This window comes from Ciona robusta, chromosome 8, assembly GCF_009617815.1.
Source record: "Ciona robusta chromosome 8, ASM961781v2".
Lineage (NCBI taxonomy): Eukaryota > Metazoa > Chordata > Ascidiacea > Phlebobranchia > Cionidae > Ciona > Ciona robusta.
Window position 1 is genome coordinate 5,539,853 of NC_143242.1, and position 22,168 is coordinate 5,562,020.

General features: G+C 35.6%; 5 protein-coding genes across 16 annotated transcripts in view; 2 read left to right on the forward strand and 3 right to left on the reverse strand.

Annotated features, from left to right (window-relative positions):
• Positions 1–171: 171 nt before the first annotated feature.
• LOC149732681 (claudin-19-like) lies at positions 172–2,727 on the forward strand. Its single transcript, XM_089883216.1, has 5 exons — positions 172–328; positions 989–1,186; positions 1,350–1,514; positions 1,794–1,906; positions 2,279–2,727. The coding sequence occupies exons 1-5, from the start codon at positions 301–303 to the stop codon at positions 2,408–2,410; spliced, it is 636 nt and encodes a 211-aa protein (XP_089739342.1). The 5' UTR covers positions 172–300; the 3' UTR covers positions 2,411–2,727.
• Positions 2,728–3,172: 445 nt separating this feature from the next.
• On the reverse strand, positions 3,173–6,931 carry LOC149732682 (aquaporin-8-like). Of its 2 annotated transcripts, none has more exons than XM_089883214.1 (7): positions 6,612–6,931; positions 6,336–6,446; positions 5,917–6,043; positions 5,672–5,865; positions 5,364–5,504; positions 3,925–4,010; positions 3,173–3,603 (listed from the first exon to the last, which is right to left on the reverse strand). In XM_089883214.1, the coding sequence occupies exons 1-7, from the start codon at positions 6,785–6,787 to the stop codon at positions 3,539–3,541; spliced, it is 900 nt and encodes a 299-aa protein (XP_089739340.1). In that variant the 5' UTR covers positions 6,788–6,931; the 3' UTR covers positions 3,173–3,538. The 2 variants fall into 2 exon arrangements, with proteins under 2 accessions (XP_089739340.1, XP_089739341.1); XM_089883215.1 differs by having other exon boundaries at positions 3,897–4,010.
• A 536-nt stretch (positions 6,932–7,467) lies between these two features.
• LOC149732683 (putative MFS-type transporter C09D4.1) lies at positions 7,468–10,349 on the reverse strand. Its single transcript, XM_089883213.1, has one exon. It carries the CDS (start codon positions 9,912–9,914, stop codon positions 8,544–8,546), a length of 1,371 nt encoding a protein of 456 aa, XP_089739339.1. The 5' UTR covers positions 9,915–10,349; the 3' UTR covers positions 7,468–8,543.
• Positions 10,350–12,196: 1,847 nt separating this feature from the next.
• On the forward strand, positions 12,197–14,529 carry LOC149732684 (uncharacterized). Its single transcript, XM_089883244.1, has one exon. It carries the CDS (start codon positions 13,239–13,241, stop codon positions 14,331–14,333), a length of 1,095 nt encoding a protein of 364 aa, XP_089739370.1. The 5' UTR covers positions 12,197–13,238; the 3' UTR covers positions 14,334–14,529.
• Positions 14,530–15,105: 576 nt separating this feature from the next.
• LOC149732685 (inositol 1,4,5-trisphosphate-gated calcium channel ITPR1-like) overlaps positions 15,106–22,168 on the reverse strand; it is a 38,184-nt gene continuing 31,121 nt past the window's right edge. For all 11 annotated transcript variants that reach the window (XM_089883218.1, XM_089883224.1, XM_089883223.1 and 8 more), the window contains 13 exons: positions 21,935–22,060; positions 21,238–21,489; positions 20,789–20,981; positions 20,408–20,533; positions 19,543–19,706; positions 19,042–19,206; positions 18,575–18,693; positions 18,155–18,318; positions 17,646–17,872; positions 17,058–17,226; positions 16,621–16,781; positions 16,111–16,257; positions 15,106–15,628 (listed from right to left, as the gene is read on the reverse strand). In XM_089883218.1, the coding sequence (XP_089739344.1) occupies positions 15,536–15,628; positions 16,111–16,257; positions 16,621–16,781; positions 17,058–17,226; positions 17,646–17,872; positions 18,155–18,318; positions 18,575–18,693; positions 19,042–19,206; positions 19,543–19,706; positions 20,408–20,533; positions 20,789–20,981; positions 21,238–21,489; positions 21,935–22,060 (2,106 nt within the window). In that variant the 3' untranslated portion in view covers positions 15,106–15,535. The remainder of the gene's footprint in view (positions 15,629–16,110; positions 16,258–16,620; positions 16,782–17,057; positions 17,227–17,645; positions 17,873–18,154; positions 18,319–18,574; positions 18,694–19,041; positions 19,207–19,542; positions 19,707–20,407; positions 20,534–20,788; positions 20,982–21,237; positions 21,490–21,934; positions 22,061–22,168) is intronic.

The window sequence follows — 22,168 nt, forward strand, 5'->3', positions numbered from 1 at the left end:
TATACTCAAACATCCGGTGACGTGACATATTTGTTCCAACAGTTAAATTTGTACTGGGCGCTATTGCGCAAAAAACACCTATAACGGCGTACGTGGCATCACTGGCACAGTTAGTTCATTCATTCATATGCATTCATACTAATTGGAAGACCAACCAGCGGGATGCTTATTCGCTTGCAGTAGATCAAGCGTGAAGAAAAGAAAAAAAGGAATCGGATTAAATGTTATGAAAGTTTCCAGCACTCCCATAGTTGTATGTTTTAAACTGCAAGTTGGTCATCGCTGTAAATATTTTATACAATGTCAAAATCTGTTCTTCAAGCAGTAGGTGAGTTTTAACTATAGATTAAAAAAAAGATTCAGTCTGACATGGGAGAGTTAAATTTATTTTAATTGGTATTGATTAAACTTACATACATAAATTAATTAATCTCTTTAATAATCATAACGAGTTCATATAAATTAGATACAGCGAGGAAAAGAGAATTAGTCGTATTAAAATATAGTCTGGTAAAATATATATAGTACTGTGGGGGAAGATGGGACAAGTCTAGCATATTATATCCAAACATCCTGATCGTGTTTTAAACAAATGACAATGGTCTGTGGGTGTCGTGAGGATATGGTTTTATAATTCTTTGAATGCTCTTTACTTACTACCAAATGTGACGAGAAATTAGAATGAAAACGTGTCCCATCTACCCCCATCCTACTATATTGAAATTATGTGTTAAGAAGATTGCTTATTTTTCATGATATGAATAAATGTCTCCTTGGTTACGATAACGAAGAACAGGCGAGTTTAAAAGCGAAAAAACGGGTATAGTATCGGTAAAACAGCATTTGTTAAAACCAACTCTATACTAACTTTGGTTAAAACACGCGGCTTGGTAAAACACAGAAAGCAATAGCGTTTTGGATAAAAGGCGTGCTGTTACACATTACAGACAATATCATATCTGTTTTTACTTTTACCACATTTATTTAGGTTGGGTATTTTCCTTGGGGTGTTGTGGCGCTACTATTGGTGTCACTTTGTCGCATAAATGGAAGAAGAATACTGTGGAAGGAATTCATCATTCAGTGTTAGATTCTGTGTCAAATGTCGCAGGGCTTTGGGACTTTTGCCAGGTTTTTCCTTCAGGCCAAACTCAGTGTTGGCCGATTGCCGCTACATCTGTTCCAGGTAAATATAAAGACCGTATTTGTGCGTTTAATAGGATTTAGACTGCGCTGCTTTTATGCGGCCTGTTGGAATTTGAAGGAAAACCCACAGTTTATACCAGTGGGAGTCCGTAGCGCGCTCGTTAATGTTTCTAGAGCACGTTACATAAACAGACATTTTGCAGCGCTTCTACTTTTCTGTCGCATTCTGATGATATTTGGCATACTGTTGGGGTGCGTGGCTGGATGTTTGACAATCTGTTCCTTCAAATGCACAACTCTTGGACCAGAATCACGACACGCGAGAGAAAAACTTTCCTTGTATTGTGGGTTAATGAACTTGTTGTCGGGTAACGCAGTTTGTTAGGAGTTTATTATGATAAACAAACAGTTACCGTTTAAATAGGTTGCTATAATCAAAGAGTAGCATACCACATGGATAAGTCACGGTTATCGAACATTACTTTTTAACCAATTTCCTAATGACATTGCGATCAAAGACTAAAACTATAATATTTCGCATGCAACAGAAAACAAAGAATAAAACACAAAAACTTTTGATTTGAAGATAGTTAACTATACAAGGTCTATCTTTTTGCTATTTTAACTTCAATCCACAAACGTGGTAGGAATCTGCGTCGTGGTAGCGACCTCCAGCTACATTTATGAAACACTGAACACGCCACCTAGTGTCGACCCAAGAGGTCAATCTGTGATGAACGAAGTTAGCGAAGCGGCTCAGGTGACTTTATTTTCAATCATAACATTTCTTTCTAATTTTCAATCTTAACACTACTTTCTTATAAATCGGGCTGCATTGTACATTGTGTCAAAAATCCTGAATGGGGGAAGGTAGGACATAATATTCTAATGTTCTCATCGTGTTTTAAACAATTAACAACAGTCTATGGTAGTCGTAAGGATACGGTATTGTAATTCTTTGAGCGTTCATTGTTTACTACCAAAAAAAACCACGTTATATATGATTTACTCAGTGTTCCTATTACATTGTGTCCAAAATAAATGGCCTGTCACTAAATTTCTCTTTTATGCTGCCCAAAAAATTATGACTATGCTGCTGATAGGTTAACTATATACGTTTTACTTCATGCAGATATCTTTGGCGTTCAGTATAATATGGTGCCTTGCGTCGGTCGTTATGATAGCTGGTTCAACAAGTACAGCAGAATCAGAAGTAAAATATCATTACCCAACCAAACCGATTCCAATGCAAGAATATGTATAAATAAAGCTGCGTATAACTCCTTATATCGCAAATACATAAACGGTTGTTTTATTTTTGACGTTTGTCTATAACGTGGCTAAAAAAACTTGACGCAATAAAGAAACGTGTAGCCATACACACCTGCTGCCACATTAAATTAATGCCACAGTCGTTAAACACGGGTGTTCACGGCCTATACTAAACATATCTCTATAGTAGGCCATAATGTGTTCTGGTTTATACACCTCGTGCACGATTACGAGTAACCAAGTATGTTACTTTGTTGGTGGTTTTTTGGGGGGTAGTTTGTTTTAATAAACTGGAACAGAAAACACAGATTTTAATTGGATTTTGCGTGGGTGGTATCGGGGAGGGAATTTGCTGAATAAGATATTTGACTTGCAGTGGCTTTTGTTGGTCTTGTTGGGAGAAAGTTAACATGGTGTCGACAAGTAACGATATTAACGACTGTTCTTTACTTGTTTGTATCAATTACATTAGAACAAAATTTGCGATGTTTTAGACTTTTTCTGTAAAATTGTTTCTGTAAAGTGCAGCGGTCCAACAATATAGTAGGGTGTGGGAAGACAGGACACCTTTAGCACGCAATATCAAAATATCCTGATCTTGTTTCAAACAATTAACAACGGTATGTGAGTCGTAAGGATTAGGTTCAATAATTCATTTAATTTTCTTTGTTTACAACCAAATGGGACGAGAAAATTGAATGAAAAGGTATCCCCCCCCCCACACTACTAAATATTCCGACAACAATTATATATGTGTCTTTTCAAATCAAATTTATTGTCGAAAAAACTTTTATTTTAACAGCAAATCAAATAACGAGCACCATAGAACTTCAAATTAATTTTAAATTACAAACAAGCGAAATACACTTTGCATATTTTTATTCTTTCAGTCTATTAGTTCGGCTATATACGCCCAACTAATACCAAATGCCATATCCCCAAAAGGGCGGCATCAGCTATATACAAGCGTATCTATATGCAGGCGTAAAACCATAAATTGCTATCAAACGCATATGAAACCTAAACAACGTTCTAATTATCATTAAATAGAAATTCACTGTTTAAATATTTGTTTTCAATTTCTAAAATGGTCCTTAATGCTCAAGTATCCACAAATATTTCAAATAAGCTGAGAGTTGATTGGATTAAAGTTCAGCTCATTGTTAAAAAGTATCTCATGTTCTTCTGTGAAAAGTTATGTGATGGTCAAGGTGGGGTAAAATAGGACATATTTAAAATGGGATGGGGTAAAATGGGATATGTTAATTCTCTTTACTCGCCACAGTTGATACCAAACAAAGACAATTTACAGAAATAAATAACCGCGTATGGCCTCGCGTAATAGCGTAGTTACTTGTTCAAAACACGCACATGCTACATGGAATTTAGGTGCTAACCGTATCCCACCTTACCCCACACTATGTAATTATAAATGTGGTTAATTAGGGAACACTTTTTATACATCAGAACTAACATACTTTTACAAGTTGTTTTCTTCATGCTCACCGATGTCATCTTCGACAACCTCATCCGGCTTCATCCAATCCATGACCTTAACAATCCACACTTTATCCTTTGGGGCAAAAAAGCACCTAAAACGTATACTGTTAAATACGGTGAAATGTAATGCGTTGTTATGGAAGTTTAGTCCTGTGAAATCATAGAAACAAGCTTGTTAAAACAGTTGCCTGTTTTAATGTTTGCATGCTCTTATAGCATACCACTTAAAAACCTGCTTTTTGTCTAAGTTTGTATTACGTGGCTAGACAAAGTATTAAACGCCATTGTTATGTTATTAAATCTATAATATAGTGAAGTGGGGTAAGATGGGACACCTTTCCATTTTATTTTCTCGTCCCATTTGGTAGTCAACAAAAAAGCTTTCAAAGAATTATAAAACCTTACGCTTACGACTCTCATAGACCGTTGTTAATTGTTTAAAACACTATCACGATATTTAATTTGGACATGTGATGTGCTAAAGGTGTTCCATCTTACCCTACTATAGCTATTTTGGCCTGTAATACAATAACCGTACAAGAGCGACTGAGTTGAATCTAATGTTGTTAAAATAATGCTGTCTGTAATAAACTACCTTATTCATTTAGCTTTAGCAAACTAAAAAAAACGAATATATACAAACAAAATAAACGATAATACATCGCAACCTTGAGTAAACGGTACAACAAAGTAACTGCCACAGTAACAACTTTACAAACCAAACTAAACTGATGACTAGTAAAACAACACGGCACAACAAAGCGTTAATTACTCGGCGCGTGCTGCAGGAAAAGCGCCGGAATGCTACAGCGAGGCGAGGTAGCAAGTGAAACACTATCACAGTGAGTTCTTTATATCGTTGCGTTCACTGCGAACATTGTAATATAGTGGGGTAAGATGGGACACCTTCAGAACATAATATCGAAATATCTTGATCGTGTTTTAAACAATAAACAACGGTCTATATGCAAGTCGTAAGAATACGGTTTTAGAATTCTTTAAATGTTCTTCGTTTACTACCAAATAGTACGAGAATATAAAATGAAAAAATGTTCTATCTTTCCCAGTGTATATGTGCACTTTTCGATTGATAGAAATCGGATGATATATACACGCTTGCCGGCCATTTACGTAACTTGCTGCAAGATTAACTGCAGGTAATTAATCAACTGTCTTTGACACAAGTGACCGTGTCGAGGTAACGAGTGCCAAGACACGCTTTTACGAAACGCAATAAAGAAAGAAATTGATTGACATCGCGTGCAAGAGCAGTATAAATGCAGCTTACCAATGTACCATGTCGCCCCTGCATATTTTTTAGATGAACGCATTTCTTTGAACAGCTGAGTTTATTATACAACCTCACTAAACCTTTTTTAAATCGAAAAATGCCTTTTTCAATTTCTTATAAAATTTGACTGTTGCTTTAGCAAAAACCCACTTACATGTAAATAACTGCAAAAATAAAAGCTCCCGCGCAATCCCCCACCCACCACACCCAGTGATAATTCCATGCCCGACCACCAAGAACCACAGCAGGACCAAACGCACGGGATGGATTTAAACAGCCCGCACCGATCCACTTTCTGTAAAAAAAAACGTTCAATCAAAATCGCATTGACAGGACTTGGCAATACTTACATTAAAGTGCACAAACATTCTGGCGTGTTCACGCGGTTTTACCCCCGAGGGCAGAATAAAATATCAGAATTTTAAAAGAACCTTATCCCTAGCGGTACATACACTAACCTACCCTGCAATAATCCCTTGAAACACGGTCAAACCAATTGCCAATGGCCCAGTCGCTTGGTTGTACGTCTTATCCACTACCATAGTGACGGTGAAGAACACCATACATCCTGTTATCATTACTTCACAACAAAGTATCGCTGAAATATTTGCATCGTCAGGAATTAAAAACGGTCCAGGCTCGTCATTTTTAATTGCCTGTAAAAAGTTATAGAGTACATTCGTGCATTGAATTAATGGACAATTTACCTGAGCAATTACAGCACCCAGAATTGAGCCCAGGCATTGCATTATGATGTACGGAAGTAGCAACCATGGAGATAGAACACCCGCTACAGCCAACCCGACGGATATTGCAGGATTGAAATTAATAACACTGAAAAGTAAACAATCGAGTCAGTGGCCACTAGGCTTTTAGGTCCGATAAAAACATTTGTTCAAATGCGTAAGCTATATGCTTGACTGAGTCGCAGCGAAACAACCTTAATATCAAATTATTCTCATTGTGTTTTAAACAATAAACAACGATATATGGGAGTTGTGAGGATATGGTTTAGTAATTCTTTAAATGTTCTTTGTTTACTACCAAATGGAACAAGAAAATAGATTAAAAAGGTGTCCCATTTTCCTCCACCCTACCATATAAATGTTAACTACACATCTTATACCATATATTCCAAAACAGTACAATAAACATCCATACAGCGAAACCAGCTTGAAAAGCAGGCATGAAAGTCGAAACCAAATAATCTGCTGCCCATTCTTGTGGATGTATTGTACTGCAAGTAAAAATGTATTAGAACTTGAAAAAGGTTTGTATAGCAGAAAAACAGTGCGCAATTTCACATTTTTTAGTAATTAAAATACGTTTTTATTTATAGCATTTAAACACGTGTTATTCATTTACTATTTTGTCCAATAAAAAATAGGGTCACGGTACTTACCGATTTAAAGCGCTATAATGTATTGGTATGTTGGTAGCAACGACCATTGAGCCCCAAAATGTGTGCAATATCATTGTGAAAAATTCCGCCAATAGAGGTTGTGCAAGTCCAATATAAATCTTGGCACGAGACGACTCTTTCCATTTTTGTTGCAAGGTTTTCTTTTCTGCAGTCATCTTAGGCACAACGGCTCTCCTGCTGAAACAACCTGCTGCAATGCAAAAACATACTACCTGTTATTTGACTTTTATTTGCGTTTCTGCCCTCCAACCATGCGTGCCTCACTCGCTGTAAAAATCAAACAGAGATTGCTATCATCGCTGCAAATTATGTGACTTATTCCTGCTGTAGAAAGAAGCTATAGTCTCTCTGTTGACATTTTTGTCGAAACAATTCTTGGTACCGCTGTTCGCTGTCTTAATATGCTGCCTACGTGCTATATACACACGGGTTCATGATTTATGCTGAAATCACAGGCTTTCGACTGCAGCTATATTAGCGGAACTAATACTAAACGTACAGAATAATATAGTGTCACGTATTCGTCTAAATAAGTATCCTTCCTATAATTCCAGTTGTCACGGTCTATACATAACCATCGACTTTTTACACGTTGTAAGGGAACCTTATTTAATTCGCCAAAACGCAACAATTAAAGGGGAATTAGTATTCAATAAATCGGGTATCCTTGCTTGCATTTAAAATGTGAGAGCCTACCGAGCTAAAGAATGGAACTATATACGTGATAAGTGAGACTGCTCTTTGTATGCCTTTTTCGTACGCTCCAATTTTTACAGCTTTTACTGCATTTACTCTTTTTATCGAATAATGTTCTTTGCGTCACGGTCGTTACCGTGCTAATGTTATAACGTAATGTATTTAATTAATTGTGGCTTATAAGCCAACTAAAAACATAGTGGTATCTTGATCATCAAATGCAACCAAAAATGTAATAATAACCGTTGTAGTTTAAGAATGTCTTTATAATATATATGTATACCCTCAAGGAAAATATAAAAAGTTCCATTAAACAAGATAATATATATTTATACCCTCAAGGACAATATAAAAAGTACCATTAAACAAGATAAGATTTACGATGAAAGAGCATTAAACGAATTGCAGAATCAACCTATTTGCTGCTCTGGGTGCGTAAACAAAAGCCATGCGCGGAACTGAAATCATAGTATACTATGCTGAAATACTTCCCTTTTCACACAACAACAACAACAACAACAAACAGTTAAAGCATTGTATTCTATCCACTGAAGCGTTAACATAGCCCCGTTTCACTACACCGGTTTTAAACGTTTAGCGTAAGACTGCTGTGTATTGCCTAGCCTAAAACTCGACCGATACAAGTATGTTTTTAGGAGTATGTAAGAGTTGTGTGCGTCAATTATATTTCAATAGCAAAATGTGTCTTAATCAAAGAAGTCAACAGTGGTATTCATTCTACAGACCTACCAACTGAAATGATACCTTATATCAATCATAAGATTTTACACACTGTCAGCAATCTGATACTCCTAATCATAGCTTTTGTCTGTAAAGTAAAGGCTATGTCCTATTCAAATCGCTACATCATATCTCTGGTCATAAAGTGTTTTGATTTCGGTCTGAATCACTCGTAAGGTACACGTCACATCCTGTCGGCGGGACATTTAAATTTGCACAGTACACACTGTTTACACATAATTTATCGCCTTTTTATAATAGCCATCAGGATTCTGTATCACAGCTTACCAATGTATAAAAGATAGTCTAAGAAAAAAGGGTTTATCTTTTTTATTGTACTCACAATGAGACGGAACACATGAATGAAAAATGATCAAAACGTTTCACCAATTGTAAAATCAAAGTGTGTGAGAATGCAGGTTGTTGCACCGTTGTAAAATTAGTATTAAGAAGGAACCAGAATGTAGGTAGGAATTATTTATTGACTAAAGGAACTGATTCCCCAGGAGTGTCGGCTTCTAGCCGTTTGAAATGCATGGGAACAGATACTAGAAGTAAAAAAGAAATCATTGTGAATGCAAGCTGGGGTGTTGTGCATAGTGCTGCGCCATATTTATTCAATAACACTCTACCGACGATGGGATAAATCAAACGCACAACGCCCATCATAACCATATTGACGGATATTACTAGAAAAGGCGGTATGGGGTAGGTGATTTCAATCACAAGTTCAACCAACGAAGCGTTAGTTAGACCAGCACCTATGCCCAAAAGCAGCACCCCTGTGTATATAAGGGCAAGTAGTTTATACCAGAGTCCACAAAAAATTAAAACCGTAGCCATAAATTCGGTGAAAGCACTGATGGCCATGATAGCTCGATATCTTTTTGTTTTTGTGATAATTGGACCTGTAAACAATGCAGCTACGGTGTAAAGAATCCACGCACCTAAAAGTAAGTCACCAGATGTCCGGTTTAAATGGGGCGTTGAAGGAAAACGTTTGTGAAGCATTGATGATAAAAGAATGGTAAAACTTCGCAATACAGGCCCAAGAACGCTTATGGCTGATGCTACAACCATAAACTTGGAACTCGACAACAATTCTTTGAATAGTATGCAGTATTGCTTAATCGAGTCTGCACTGGAAATGTCTTCTTGATTAACGTTGTTAACTTGTTTCTTCATTTGAGCAACACTAGGTGGCAGCACAGGTGACTCAGGAATGAAAACATAAGTTATAATTACCAATATAAGTGAGAGAAGCAGGAACACAGCGAACAGCATTGTGAGTCTAAATGATACAACTTCATTCGCCTGATGAATATTCACGATTAAAGTTGTTGTCACTGAACCAAGGGCCTCTCCTGCACCACGAGCAACCAGTTGAATGGCAACGGCAGATGCAACTTCGTTACTTGGGAACCAAAGAGCTGGTATGACGGGAGTTATTCCATAACCCAAGATTATGTTTACACCAATGAAAGCTTGACCAATCAGCATTGAGTAATATCCTTCTGCAACCCAGCAACCAATAATGAGCAGAGAACATCCAACGCATTGGGCAGCACTCATCCATATTAATGACATTTTCAGACCAATTCGTTTGGTTATCCATGCAAAGGGAATCGCTAAGACGAAGAGAATTACCGACTGTACAATAACGAGCCAATCAATTTGCCATGGCTTAACTTGTAACAATTTTACTAGAACGTTGTTAATGGGTCCATAACACGACTGATAAAATGCGCGAAGAAGTCCATTCATTACTGCAACGGCAAGAACGAGCCACCTTACTGCGTACGTCTTCGTTTCACCATAACTGTCTTTTACCACTTCCCTTTCCATGTTCAATGACCGAAAAATTTTATATTAAAATCTTTTTATCAGCTGCTGGTCACTGTCATTCATATACACACAACCGCAGGGAAGTCTTTGGGTGCTAAAGTTTTTCCAATCATAAATCAGTTATTAAATCAAAAACGGAAGCTTCTTTAACTATAACAGTACCATGATATAACACTTTATATCACATTCTTCTCTCGTTTGACATAAAGATACAGTAACAGCATTACAATGCTTCCATGAAACTTCATATGTTTCCTATATTGTAATGCGTAAACGGAAGCTATATATGCGTTTTTTTTTTAAACGACGGGACTTCGACAATTAAGTTACCAGCACATTATATCGGACATAATAGGTTAGTAGTGTATGGAGGTTAACCAAAATAAAATAAATTTTATTTATCTTTTTAAATACTATGCCGAAATTATTAACAGGACGACTTGTTCTATTGATTAAAGGCTCGGCGTATGTGTCCTTGGGCAAGACACTTAACGGCAACTGCTTCAACCCAGTGGTCACTAATGGGTTGTCCAAATCATCAGGGCTGTCCAAATCATAATATAAAATATTACTAAGTATGTTATAGTTAGATATAGTAGGGTGGGGGAAGATACACCTTTAAGGCACATAATGTCCAAACATCCTGACCTGTTTTAAACAATTAACAACGGTATATGAGAGTCGTGAATATCCGGTTTTATATTTCATTGAATGTTCTTTGTTTAATACCAAATATTAGAATAAAAATGTGTTTCATCTTTCCGTACTCTGCTATATATTATAATACGTGGAGTTCTGATAAAACAAAAAAACTAGAATAACCGGTTTTCATGTTATACTTCATATAAATGGAAAATACGAACCAACAAAGGCGTTTTTATTCAAAGATTTTAAAATTTGGGTTCGATTACGTCATGGTATATCGTCACGCATGACTTTTCCCATTCTTCTGTATATATGACGTCAGGTTATATAGTGTCTCCTCAGTTACTCGTGATAGCGAGTAGAATACCGAGCAAGAACTGTAATTCTGTTTCGAGATATATCAGCACGACTAAATCAAAACTGAGGTCTTAGCTCTTAATACAGGACTTACACACTATCGCAGTGTAAGTCCTGTATTAGTAAGTTGTTCGTCGGTCATTTGGTTACACGTTTAGTTCTATAACAGTTCAGCGTATAGATAGAACTGTAATTGATAACTGTATGTTACATATACGTGTATATTTTGTTGTATCATTGTATAACACGGTGAGGTAAAATGAGATAACGTTAGCACCTAAATCCCATATTTCACAATTGTGTTTTGAACATTTAACAAGGCTCTTTTAAACTCGTGAGGCTACGGTTATATATTTCTTTAAACTATTTTTTTGTTTACTACAAAATAGGACGAGAAAACTTACTGAAAACATGATCCATCTTACCCCACAGTGCTATTGAGTCATGGCATGCTTCATTTCATCGCAATGTGGTTCTGGTATGCGGTTATACCGCCGGTGGGTACCTGAAGTTTACTCATATGTTATCAGTCAACAAGGCCACAATAAATGAGCCAGTATAATGCTCGTAAACAACTCGGAGTGTAAAGTTATAGCGTGGTATAAAATACGTTTTGTCCTTGTGAAAATACAGGTCAAATTTAAATTGTTTTAAGTGGATAATTACAGCGCTTCGACAGATGTTATACGCCCTCGTTGGCACAAAAGACATATTTTCGAATAAAATTGCTTATTTAGCTACGCCCGTCATTAAAATAACGCAATCTATTTTGTTTATCGTAAATTGGCGTTTTAATTTTAAGAAAAAGTAATTACAATGTCCCCTCTACATTTAAATACGTACGTGATTGCCTAAAGCTAAAACACCACGATTCAAACCAATGCAGTAAAATGGAGCGAAAAGCTTGCAAAGCCTCTGTTACAGCAAGTACAACAATACGAGTATTTGTCAACAACAAAACATTAACTGCAGGAATTCGTTAACGAGACAGTTTATTGAGAATGTATGGTTTGTAAAGCTATGCACCATCAACCAAGTAGTCAGCGGCTCTTAAACTTAGTCCGTATAAATATGTGTGAATCTTGTTTTATGAATTGTTATATAAAGGAAATGACTTAGTGTTACGTATTTTAATAAATGCCCTTTGCTGATTCTCTGCCATCCCTAATTTTCGACAGTCATATATACGTTATTTTTTCGACAGTCATAAGAACCCCCACCCTACTATATAGTATATAGTTATATATATAGTAGGGTTGGGGAAGATGGGATACCTTTTGCATGTAATATCCAAATATCCTTATTGTGTTTTAAACAATTATTAACAGTCTATATGGGAGTCGTGGGGATATATAGTTTTATAATTCCTTAAATGTTCTTTGTTTACTACTAAACGGGACGAGAAAATGAAGTTTTAAAGGTGTCTCATCTTCCCTACCCTATATATATAATTATATACGAAGTTTATTTTAAGTTATGGAATATTGTATAGTGAAACAAAACCGGCATTGGCGTCTTTAAAACGAACTCCTAATTATTACACAGCTTGTCAAAGTACTAACAATGAATTGAGTACACAGTGTTTAAGTCCTGTTTAAACAGTAATCATTCGTAGTGGTAGTCAGGTATATGTACACTGGCTTGTTATTAACCGCTTGTATTTTATTAATTTCGTGCAGAAAATATGCAAAATTAGGTCGTCGTGATTAATTTTAAAAGAACGGAAATCACAATAACGTGGTATGAGTATATCTGGAGTCTAGACAATAAACATATGCTTTAATTAAATTAAGTCAAAACAGAGTTTTGTAAATAAATTCGAAAACGTTTTTTAATTATTGACGAGGTATATCTTCTGAGGTCGGAAGGCAAGAATAGATGAATGGAAACCCCGTGGTTTATTATAGGGGTGCCAAAACTATTGTATTGTCTGTATTGATAAACTGAACAATACGCGAACTGGCATTAGGAGCTATTGACTTTCTTTTGTTTGAGTTTGTGACTGCGTTTTTATCGCTGTGTTTTGTTTGGCCCCACACTCCATATAAATGGCAAATAACCAGCTGGGCTGTAAAACCAAGTAGTTAATATATCAGGGCAGTTTTGAATCAGTGGTTTGGTTTGAGATATTGAATGCTATAGGTTTTAAAGCAATTATACATACGCGATGTAGTGTTGTTTTTGGCACGACTACTAACTTTATTTGTCAGATTATATTAAAGTTAGAGCTTGAATAAAATCTCAATAATACGAAGTTATATATAAATGTTATTTATTTTTTAATAAGGTATAAAAGTTAGGCAGTTATTTGCATGGTTTTAAATGGAAAATACTACGAGTTTTCCTGAGGATGCCGACATTACTCGCTTTGTTGTTTTGGAAACGTCGTTTTCATTCCTAACACTTATTGTTCTGTACATTGTGTTCTGCCTATTGTGGTATGAACGGACATTATTGCGCAACGGTTCGCCGGGAACTAGCGGTTCAACACCGACCAACACGGCAAAATATGCGCTGGCAATGAGAGTACAGTCAATTCTTGGACCAGTTTTCTTTTTGGGGCGACTCGCCACTGATCACTACGAGTTACTGGAGCAGTACTTGCAAAAAGAGCCCCATGATTTCTGCAATGTGACATGGATTGTTAAAATTGTCTGTACTGCATTATGTATTTCAATGGTGTACTTGTTTCTCTGGACGAGGCAAAGTTTCTGTTACTCTGATCAGTCAATGCGCCATTTAACAACTTGCGCTACGACTGCTCTTAGCTGGGCGACTCTTGCTTTAATATTTATAGCCGAGATAATTTGTACAATATTATTTGGTGCAACTCGGTTTTACCGACTGACTGCAAGAGGATGTGTTTTAGACAAATCTACTATCCCGGAAAACATCCCATGGATCGTACTCGCCGTATCTACAGTTGGGTTTCAAGCTTTACTCTGTGGCTTGTTTCTCTATCCACTACTGAAACACAGATCAGTTGGAACGAGCAGCATTAGGGCGTTCTTGCCTTTGGTGAAGCGAACCACAATAACAGCAACAATTTGTATATCCAGTGACATTACCGCTACAATTATAATACTTTTTGTGGACGACCAGTACAATGTAGTTTCTGACCTCGCCTATGCTTTAAACCTGATGATTAACGTCGTGTCTGTTATTGCGGCGTTTCGAGATTGGAGAGTAAAGTTATTTCCTATGTGTGTGGCAGACCGACGTCGCAGCGATGACTTGTCCATCGCAGGAGAGACAAATCATTCGGGGGTTTGTTCCGCGAATCGCAGCAAATTTACCTCTACTGGCGACCATGCAACAAAAATTCAAACAATTTCAACTGGTAATATATTTTCGAAACAATTAAGTGACCAAGCACACGTAAATAATGTCGCTAGTTTTCAAGATGAAAGTTTATAGCGGTAAAACACACGCACACTGTACTTTTAAAATATATATTACATTATTTCACATTTATTTATTATTATTGTTATTTTTCGCACTTATTTCTGCCAGCTGTATGTTTTTGTTCACGAAATAAATCATATACCGCGCTTTTCAAATTAAATAACAAACAAAACTGTTGTATCATCTATGCATAACATATAGTGGGGAAGATGGGACATCTTTTCATTCTATTTTCCGTCCCATTTGGTAGTAAACAAAGAACAATTAAAGAATTATAAAACCGTATCCTCGCGACTTCCACAGATCGTTGTTAATTGTTTAAAACACCGTCAGACTATTGGGATTTTATATATGCGCTAAAGGTGTCCCATCTCCCCCAGCATATTATGTAACGACTAGGATATGTTACATGTATGTATTGAGTGTATGAATAAATGTAACTTGTATTATCCTCGCGTGGACGGAAAACGACAGTCGGTATAACACGGGTTCTGTGGTATAACACGGGTTGGGTTCTGTTTCGTACACCTCGTACCTGCTTACGAGTTACCACGTATGTAACTTTACGGGTAATTGTTTTTTTCTGTATGCCGACAGTTTAAACAACCCATTGTAGACCACTGGGTTGGAGCAATTGCCGTTAAGTGTCTTGCCCAAGGACACATACGCCCACAGCGGTTAAAGCGTCGAGCCTCGAACCCGTATATTGGTTGAGGCGAGCCCCTCAACAACTGTGGGGCCGGACATTCATTTTTTCTCTGTTTATATTAAATAACAACAAATATCCGAAGGTGCAGTAAAATTTAATGATTGTGTGCAGAGAGATTACAGGAATTACTTTTAGAGGAATGTTATATAAGAATGTACAAGTAACATGATACAGTAACTTTGTTGAGAAACATAATACAACCATATTGCGATAACGGAATGGATATATTGCAGCGTGACGTAAAAACCTCACAAAAGATTTAAGAATGAGCGACCAAGCTAAAGAAATCAATTAAATCTCATTCATATATAGTGCAGGGTACGAAAATGCCGAAAAAATATACAGGGTATAATTTGCACTGCTGCATTTAATGCAATAGTTAAGGATTTAAAGGATAATTGTTGCAGAAACTTAGAGAAAGTTACACAAAGAGCGGAATATATAAAGATGCAGTGGGAAAATATAGATCTATAATACAGCGTAGTGCAATCACAGTAAAACTGACTTATTTATTAAACTGTTGCAAGTGGTTGTGTGGGTTAATGATGTTTAATCTTTGTTGCTTTCTACGTTGTTCAGTAACTTGATCTTGCAGATCCTGGCAAAAAAAAATAAAAGAAAATGAAAAAAAAAACTTTTTGAAAAGAGCAGTATGTATCTGGTGCTATGAAATACGTAACAGACAAAAAGCAAGTCCAGCCAATTGTATAATATAAAGTATATCTATTTTGACTAACTGACATTCACTTTGTATTTCATCACCCAGGAATCTTTCAACTCTATGAGCACCAGATTAGGGTCAGATTCATAGAATTTAGAAAAATTAAATTCTAAAAAATTTAAAACAAAATAAAAAAATTTAAACAGTATAGTAGGGTGGGGAAAGAAGGGACACCTTTAGCACATAATATCCAAATATCTTAATCGTGATTTAAACAATTACCATCGTTCTATATGAGTGAAGAAACAGTTTTATAATTATTTAAATGTTCTTTGTTTTCTACTAAATGAGACGGAAAACTAAAATGAAAAGATGTCCCAACCTGCCCAACCCTACTATCTATAAAAATATAAAAAAACCTGTAGTTGTCGAGATAAAGATTTGACGAGATTAGATGTCCCTTCAAGTTGCGTTAACAAACTACGAACATCATTATTTTCAACTGCCTCATCATCTGCTGATAATGACATTGCTTGCATGCGAGGAAACCATTCCAATCTTGACTCCTGTTGTATAATGAATGTTTAAATGTAACTTGCTTATCCCCTTCAAAGACAGTCGTTGTAGCATAAGTGGTTTGTTTCATACACCCCGAGTGGGTGATTGTTTTTTTTATTCCTGTTGTACATTAAGTAAATGAATGTAACTTGCCTTACTCTTGCGTGGCAGGGTAAGGACAGTCGTTATAACATGAGCGGTTTGTTTCATACACCTCGCGCCAGTTTAAGAGTTGCCACGTATCTAACTTTGTGGGTGATATTTTTTGGCTAATAATTTGGATAAACCATTAGTGACTGCTGGGTTGGAGCAATTGCTGTTAAGTGTCTTGCCAAAAAATCAACGAATCGGTTAAACCACCGTTGTAATACCTTAACTTGGTTGTAAACATAACTCTCTGGTCCTGTAAACTCTGTAGGGTCTTTAACTTTCACAAGAACAACAAAATAAAGATAATGCCACATGTTATGTTCTTCCTTCACATGAGTTTCGAACGATACCGTCTTATTGTCAAATGATTTTCGCTCCAAACCTGAAATATAAATCACATGAATCTTGGTTATATATAGTAGGAGTAGGAGAGGAGGACACCTTTTCATTCTATTTTCTCGTCCCATTCGGTCTACCATAAACCATTGTTTATTGTTTAAAACACCATCAAGATATTTAGATATTATGTGCTAAAGGTGTCCCGTCTACCCCCACCCTACTATAACTGGTCTCATATTGCAACTATGCACTGCTGAATTTCAGGAATATTTTAAAGTTGTGTTGCTTAGTATTCACACTGCACAGTATTCCCACCCACCACAAATAAAGCAAGTATTCCGCAAAACATCATCTTTCTGTTGTTTCTCCGATCTTAAATCAGCAAACGTATCGATAATAACTCCGAAGATCAAATTGAGGACAATGATGATCAGGATGAAGAAGAAAAGAAGATCGTATACGACTCTTCCAAGGAACAAGATCCCTTCCTGGAGTGAAGAACGTTTTTTTTGCTTTTTTTTAACTTTTTTATTTTTTTTATTTTAACACAGTTTTATTGATTACATCATATTCCAAAGATTTTCCATCACATCAAATATTTTAAAACATTTTTATATTATTTACATCATATAATATACCTTTAACATCATAATTAATATTTTAAGATATTTAGAAATTTTAATGTATTTATTGAATAATTTAGTGTATGCAAATTGTTTATCCTTGCGTAGAGGGGCAACGGCAGTCGTTATACCACGGGTGTTCTGTTTCATACATCTTACGTTTGCACAATTTTAACTTTTAATTTATGTCTTGTCCAAGTACACATACGCCCATAATGGTAGCAGTCTTTTCCAGCAGACACATTTAAACATATATTGCAGTAAAATAACATAACCAAACTCACAGACTGTGAAGGTTTTCTCAATATATCTCCTATACCACCACCGTTTCGTAACCCTTCGTTCAGTGTGGTTATAATACACATAAGGAGTGACTCGCAATGATTTTCTTCAATCGAATCCGGCCCGTCGCACAAATATTCTTCAATTTCTTCGGTTGAAATTCGCTTCGTATACTCTGTGTTGTTGTTTATTGAATCATTTGCTGGGTTGCTCCACATTGAGCTTGGATCTGGAGATAAAATATTAAATAATGAAAATGAGTATTACATTTATAGTAAGCTGGGGTAAGATGGTAGTATTTTTATCGTCCCATTTGGTAGTAAACAAAGAATATTTACAGAACTATATAACATTATCCAAGACTTTAAAATGGAAATATGTGTTAACGGCTTCCATCTTACCCCACAGTATAAAAATATTTTTTGGTTTAAGATTTGGGCCGGAGACCCCCCAAAAAATTAACACCAAAAATTATTTTAGTTTAAAAAACTTATTAAAAATAAATAAACACCTGTGTTATTACAACTGCCATCATCCTGCCTACAAACTTGTGCGTTGCGTAATTCGCTATCGAGTTTATCACGAAGCGACTGAAGACGCTCAGGGCTTGTTGTTGTACAACGAGGGCTCACACTTACTTTAAAGTCTTGTTTCAAGAATAAGTAGCCAACGATACTGAAATTATAAAGTAGGTATTGGTGATTCTATTTGGATAAGAGACTGACGATGTCATTTAGGTGAAATATATCTCGAATACAACAATTACAAGTAAAATAAATCTTAGAAAAAAAGTAATTTTAAATAAATATCTTAATTTATTTTTAAATTACAGCAACATATATCATAAATTTAAACAACAGCAAAAAATGAGAAAAACCTAAATTACAGCAAAAAATAAAAAAACTTAAATTACAAGCTAATATGATATTACCTGAAAAGATAAACAAGTATAAGAGCAAGCATTGCTGTGAGGAGTAACGACCGGACGTTCCTTGTCACACTTCGTATAACGTTCAACAAAGTTTCCTCACCGTATATTAAGTCAAAAAACTGAAAAAAATAATTTAAATAAACTCCTACAAAGTAACATACATGTGTGGTGTATGAACACCCGTGTTATATAACGATTGTGGTTTTCTGGGCTCGCGAGAATAAAGCAAGTTACATTCAGTCATTTATTAAAATATGAAGTTAAAAACTGAGAAAATAATTTAGGTACAAAGATATGCAAATTGGCTGGCACACCTGATGTAGATTTATATTTGAATGTAAATTATGTCGATTTACAAAGCTTACGTGGATTTACATGTAGCAGAATTTCAATTATATATTACATTATCCTGGTAGCAGAAGCAACAGAGAAAAAAATATCCTCTAAAACAACAAAAATCTCCATACCAATATACTGTAGAATAATTCATCCCAAAATAATCCAATGAAGCAGAAAAAGATGTGAACCACATGTAGAAGGAATTGAGTCTCAGTGAGGACCTTCACGACTCCCTTGTCTTTCATTCCTTTGTTACCGATGAAACTCACGAGGTATATGAACCGATTCATCAGCTGGAATATCAGAATAAATATTCATCACAATTTAGAATGTCATATAAAATATACATAACTTTTATTTAAAAAAATTGGGGTTGTATTATTAGTATATAGTTGGGTGGGAAAGACGATACACCTATAACATATAATATCCAAATATCCTGATTGTGTTTTAAACAATTAACAATGGTCTATGGGAGTCGTGAGGATATGGTTTTCTAATTCTTTGTATTTTCTTTGTTTACCACCAGATAGGACAAGAAAATTGAAAGAAAAGGTTCTTTATAATTATATATATATAAAACATTTTTTTAGAAAAAAGGTAAAGAAAAAATGTATATTGAAACTTACATTGAGAACGCCCAGTATAAGTAATGCGTTTTGGACTCCGATCCAGAATATAGTTTTAATCATGATGCAGAGTGCGAAACATCTTACAGCAAGTGGATTGGTGATTGCTGCCAGTGATACAAGCATAGCTGGCCACAGTAGAAGTTGCGCTTTGTCACTCCATGCTGGTATATGGGTATAGGGGTTAATGTAATATAGTACTGTGGGAGAAGATAAGACACCTTTGGGATATATTATTTAAATATCCTGATCGTGTTTTAAACAATTAACAACAGTCTATGGGAGTCGTATGGATACGGTTTTATAATTCTTTGAATGTTCTTTGTTTACTCCCAAATGGGACGAGAAAATAGAATGGAAAGATGTCTTCCCCCACCCCTAATGTAAATCGCTTTAAAAATTGACATGTTAATTATAACTGTTTCTATTGGCAGGAATAATACTATGATGATTTCTCCCTGTAGGCCTATGGCGTTTGAAAGGTTGTCGCATTAAATTTTAGTTCTTTTTTCTAGGCGGTTTATTACGTGAATGTTATATATAATCGTTTCTAGTCATTAGACCACTGGGTTACAGCAATAACGGTTAGGTGTCTTGCCCAAAGACACATAGGCCCACAATGGTAGCAGCATCGAGCCACTGGGTTGGAAAAATAACGTTTAAGTGTCTTGCCCAACGAGACATACACCAACAATGGTAGCAACGACGAGCCTTAAACCCATTAGAGGCAGGCGAGCTAACCAAGTTTGCCAGAGCGTTGGACTATGAAAATTGTTTTTTTTTTTCATAAAGGTATAATTCACACACAATGGTACAGCAATGAACTTGGATTATAAATCATTGAAAATTATTTAAACCAAACTACCTTTGTAATCCACCACTTTGAACGGGTAGAAAAATGCAACCAGTAGATTGATAATGATGATAAAGTTGGTAGATATCGTGCTCCATAAAGATATATGACGACTGAACCAGTTCAATGACGTGTATTCTGCAGTGAAGTAATTGCTATTATTTCTTGCAGTGTATTTTACTAATAATATTTTTTAACACAAACGTTTTTAAACCTTGTAAAGGCAAAAACGTTTGTTTTTATGGATTTGTTTAGAACACACTAAAATTTAACAAAACACTAAAATTGATTAAATTAAAAAAAAAGTGTAATAAAAAAACCTTTAATCTAACTTTTATTTCTTCTGCCATTTCTCAATAATAATAAAAATAACAAATAAAAATTCAAACCAACCTCTTAGTTTCTTCTGCCACACCATCTCTCTGTACATATCCTCAGTCTGCGCAAAGAAACTTCCAACTTTGCTTCCTTGTTCATCACGGTCCGTTGTATTCCATATCCTCTCCATGGTTTCTTTGGTAAGGTAGCTACATACGTGTGGAACTGGAAAAACTATTTGTTCCATCGTACGATCAGAACGAACAATCTAGAAAAATATTAAGGTTCCGGTACTTTTAGTTAGGATTTACAGTTTTCGCATTACTGTATTTAAATTAAGAAAGAACCTTTTGAAAATACAATATATTTGGATTTAAGTTATAATTACACTTCAGGACAACAGCCTTGTTTTTCAGTAGCCTTTAATGGAGTTTGGTTTCTGTAATTGTTTTCCATATGGGTAAAAAAAATTACAAAAAAAGAATTAAATCCCTTTACAAAAAAAAACAAGAATAAAAACCGACCTCAATTTGCGCTGTATGTTTTTTATAATAATGCAACGCCTCGGTCCCGGTGAGTGAATTATCCGGTTTAAGAGCGCAAGCAAGCGCTTTGTTGTGACGAGCCAACTGATGCGCAAGGATGTAGATGTTGTGTCCGACGGCACGCGGAGATCCGTCCCCCGTCATGTCCAGCTGGGACTCGTTCTCGCTGATCATGGAGGACTCGCTTGCATCGGAAGACGCAAGTTCCTCTTCTTCTGCTAATCTTTGACCCTGTGTGTCAAGGTGGAATACACATTGAATATTTTTTCACTAAATCGAATTCGAAATGAAATATTTTACACTAAATCTAAATCAAAATTAAACATTTTATAATGAATCGAATGTTTTACACTAAAGTAAATTGAGACACTAAAATCAGTTTCCTGAGAAATACTTTTTCTATAAAGGTAATTCTCCACGAACAAAATGCATATAGAATACTAAAATTTTTCTAACTTAAGCATTGTTGTATTCAAACCCTTTAGAAAACCGAATTTTTCGTTTGAAATTAACTTTCAAACCACGTTTTTCAGACAATTTTCTCTATAAATTGACAAGGAATAAAAAATGAATACATTAACTTACAATAAGAACAGCCAGCATAAGTAATCTAAAACCCACTTTCTTTTAAATTCAACGTTTAAACCACGTTTTCACACAATTTCTTTATACATACCTTTGTGTAAGCTTGTTCAATGACAGACACAAGTTGCGTGTGGTTGATATTTCGTAAAATACGCTCAGCGTTTTCAGAATCGTGTCGGCTTTCCATTATAGCTAGTAGCAACTTGCTGGCGTTGTTCTAATGCAAAAATAAAATATTTTTTAAAAGAAATTACCAAAAAGAAGAGCTGTTTTAAACTTAATTAGTTAATTTCGACAGTTTTTTTTACCTAAAAATTGATTCTTA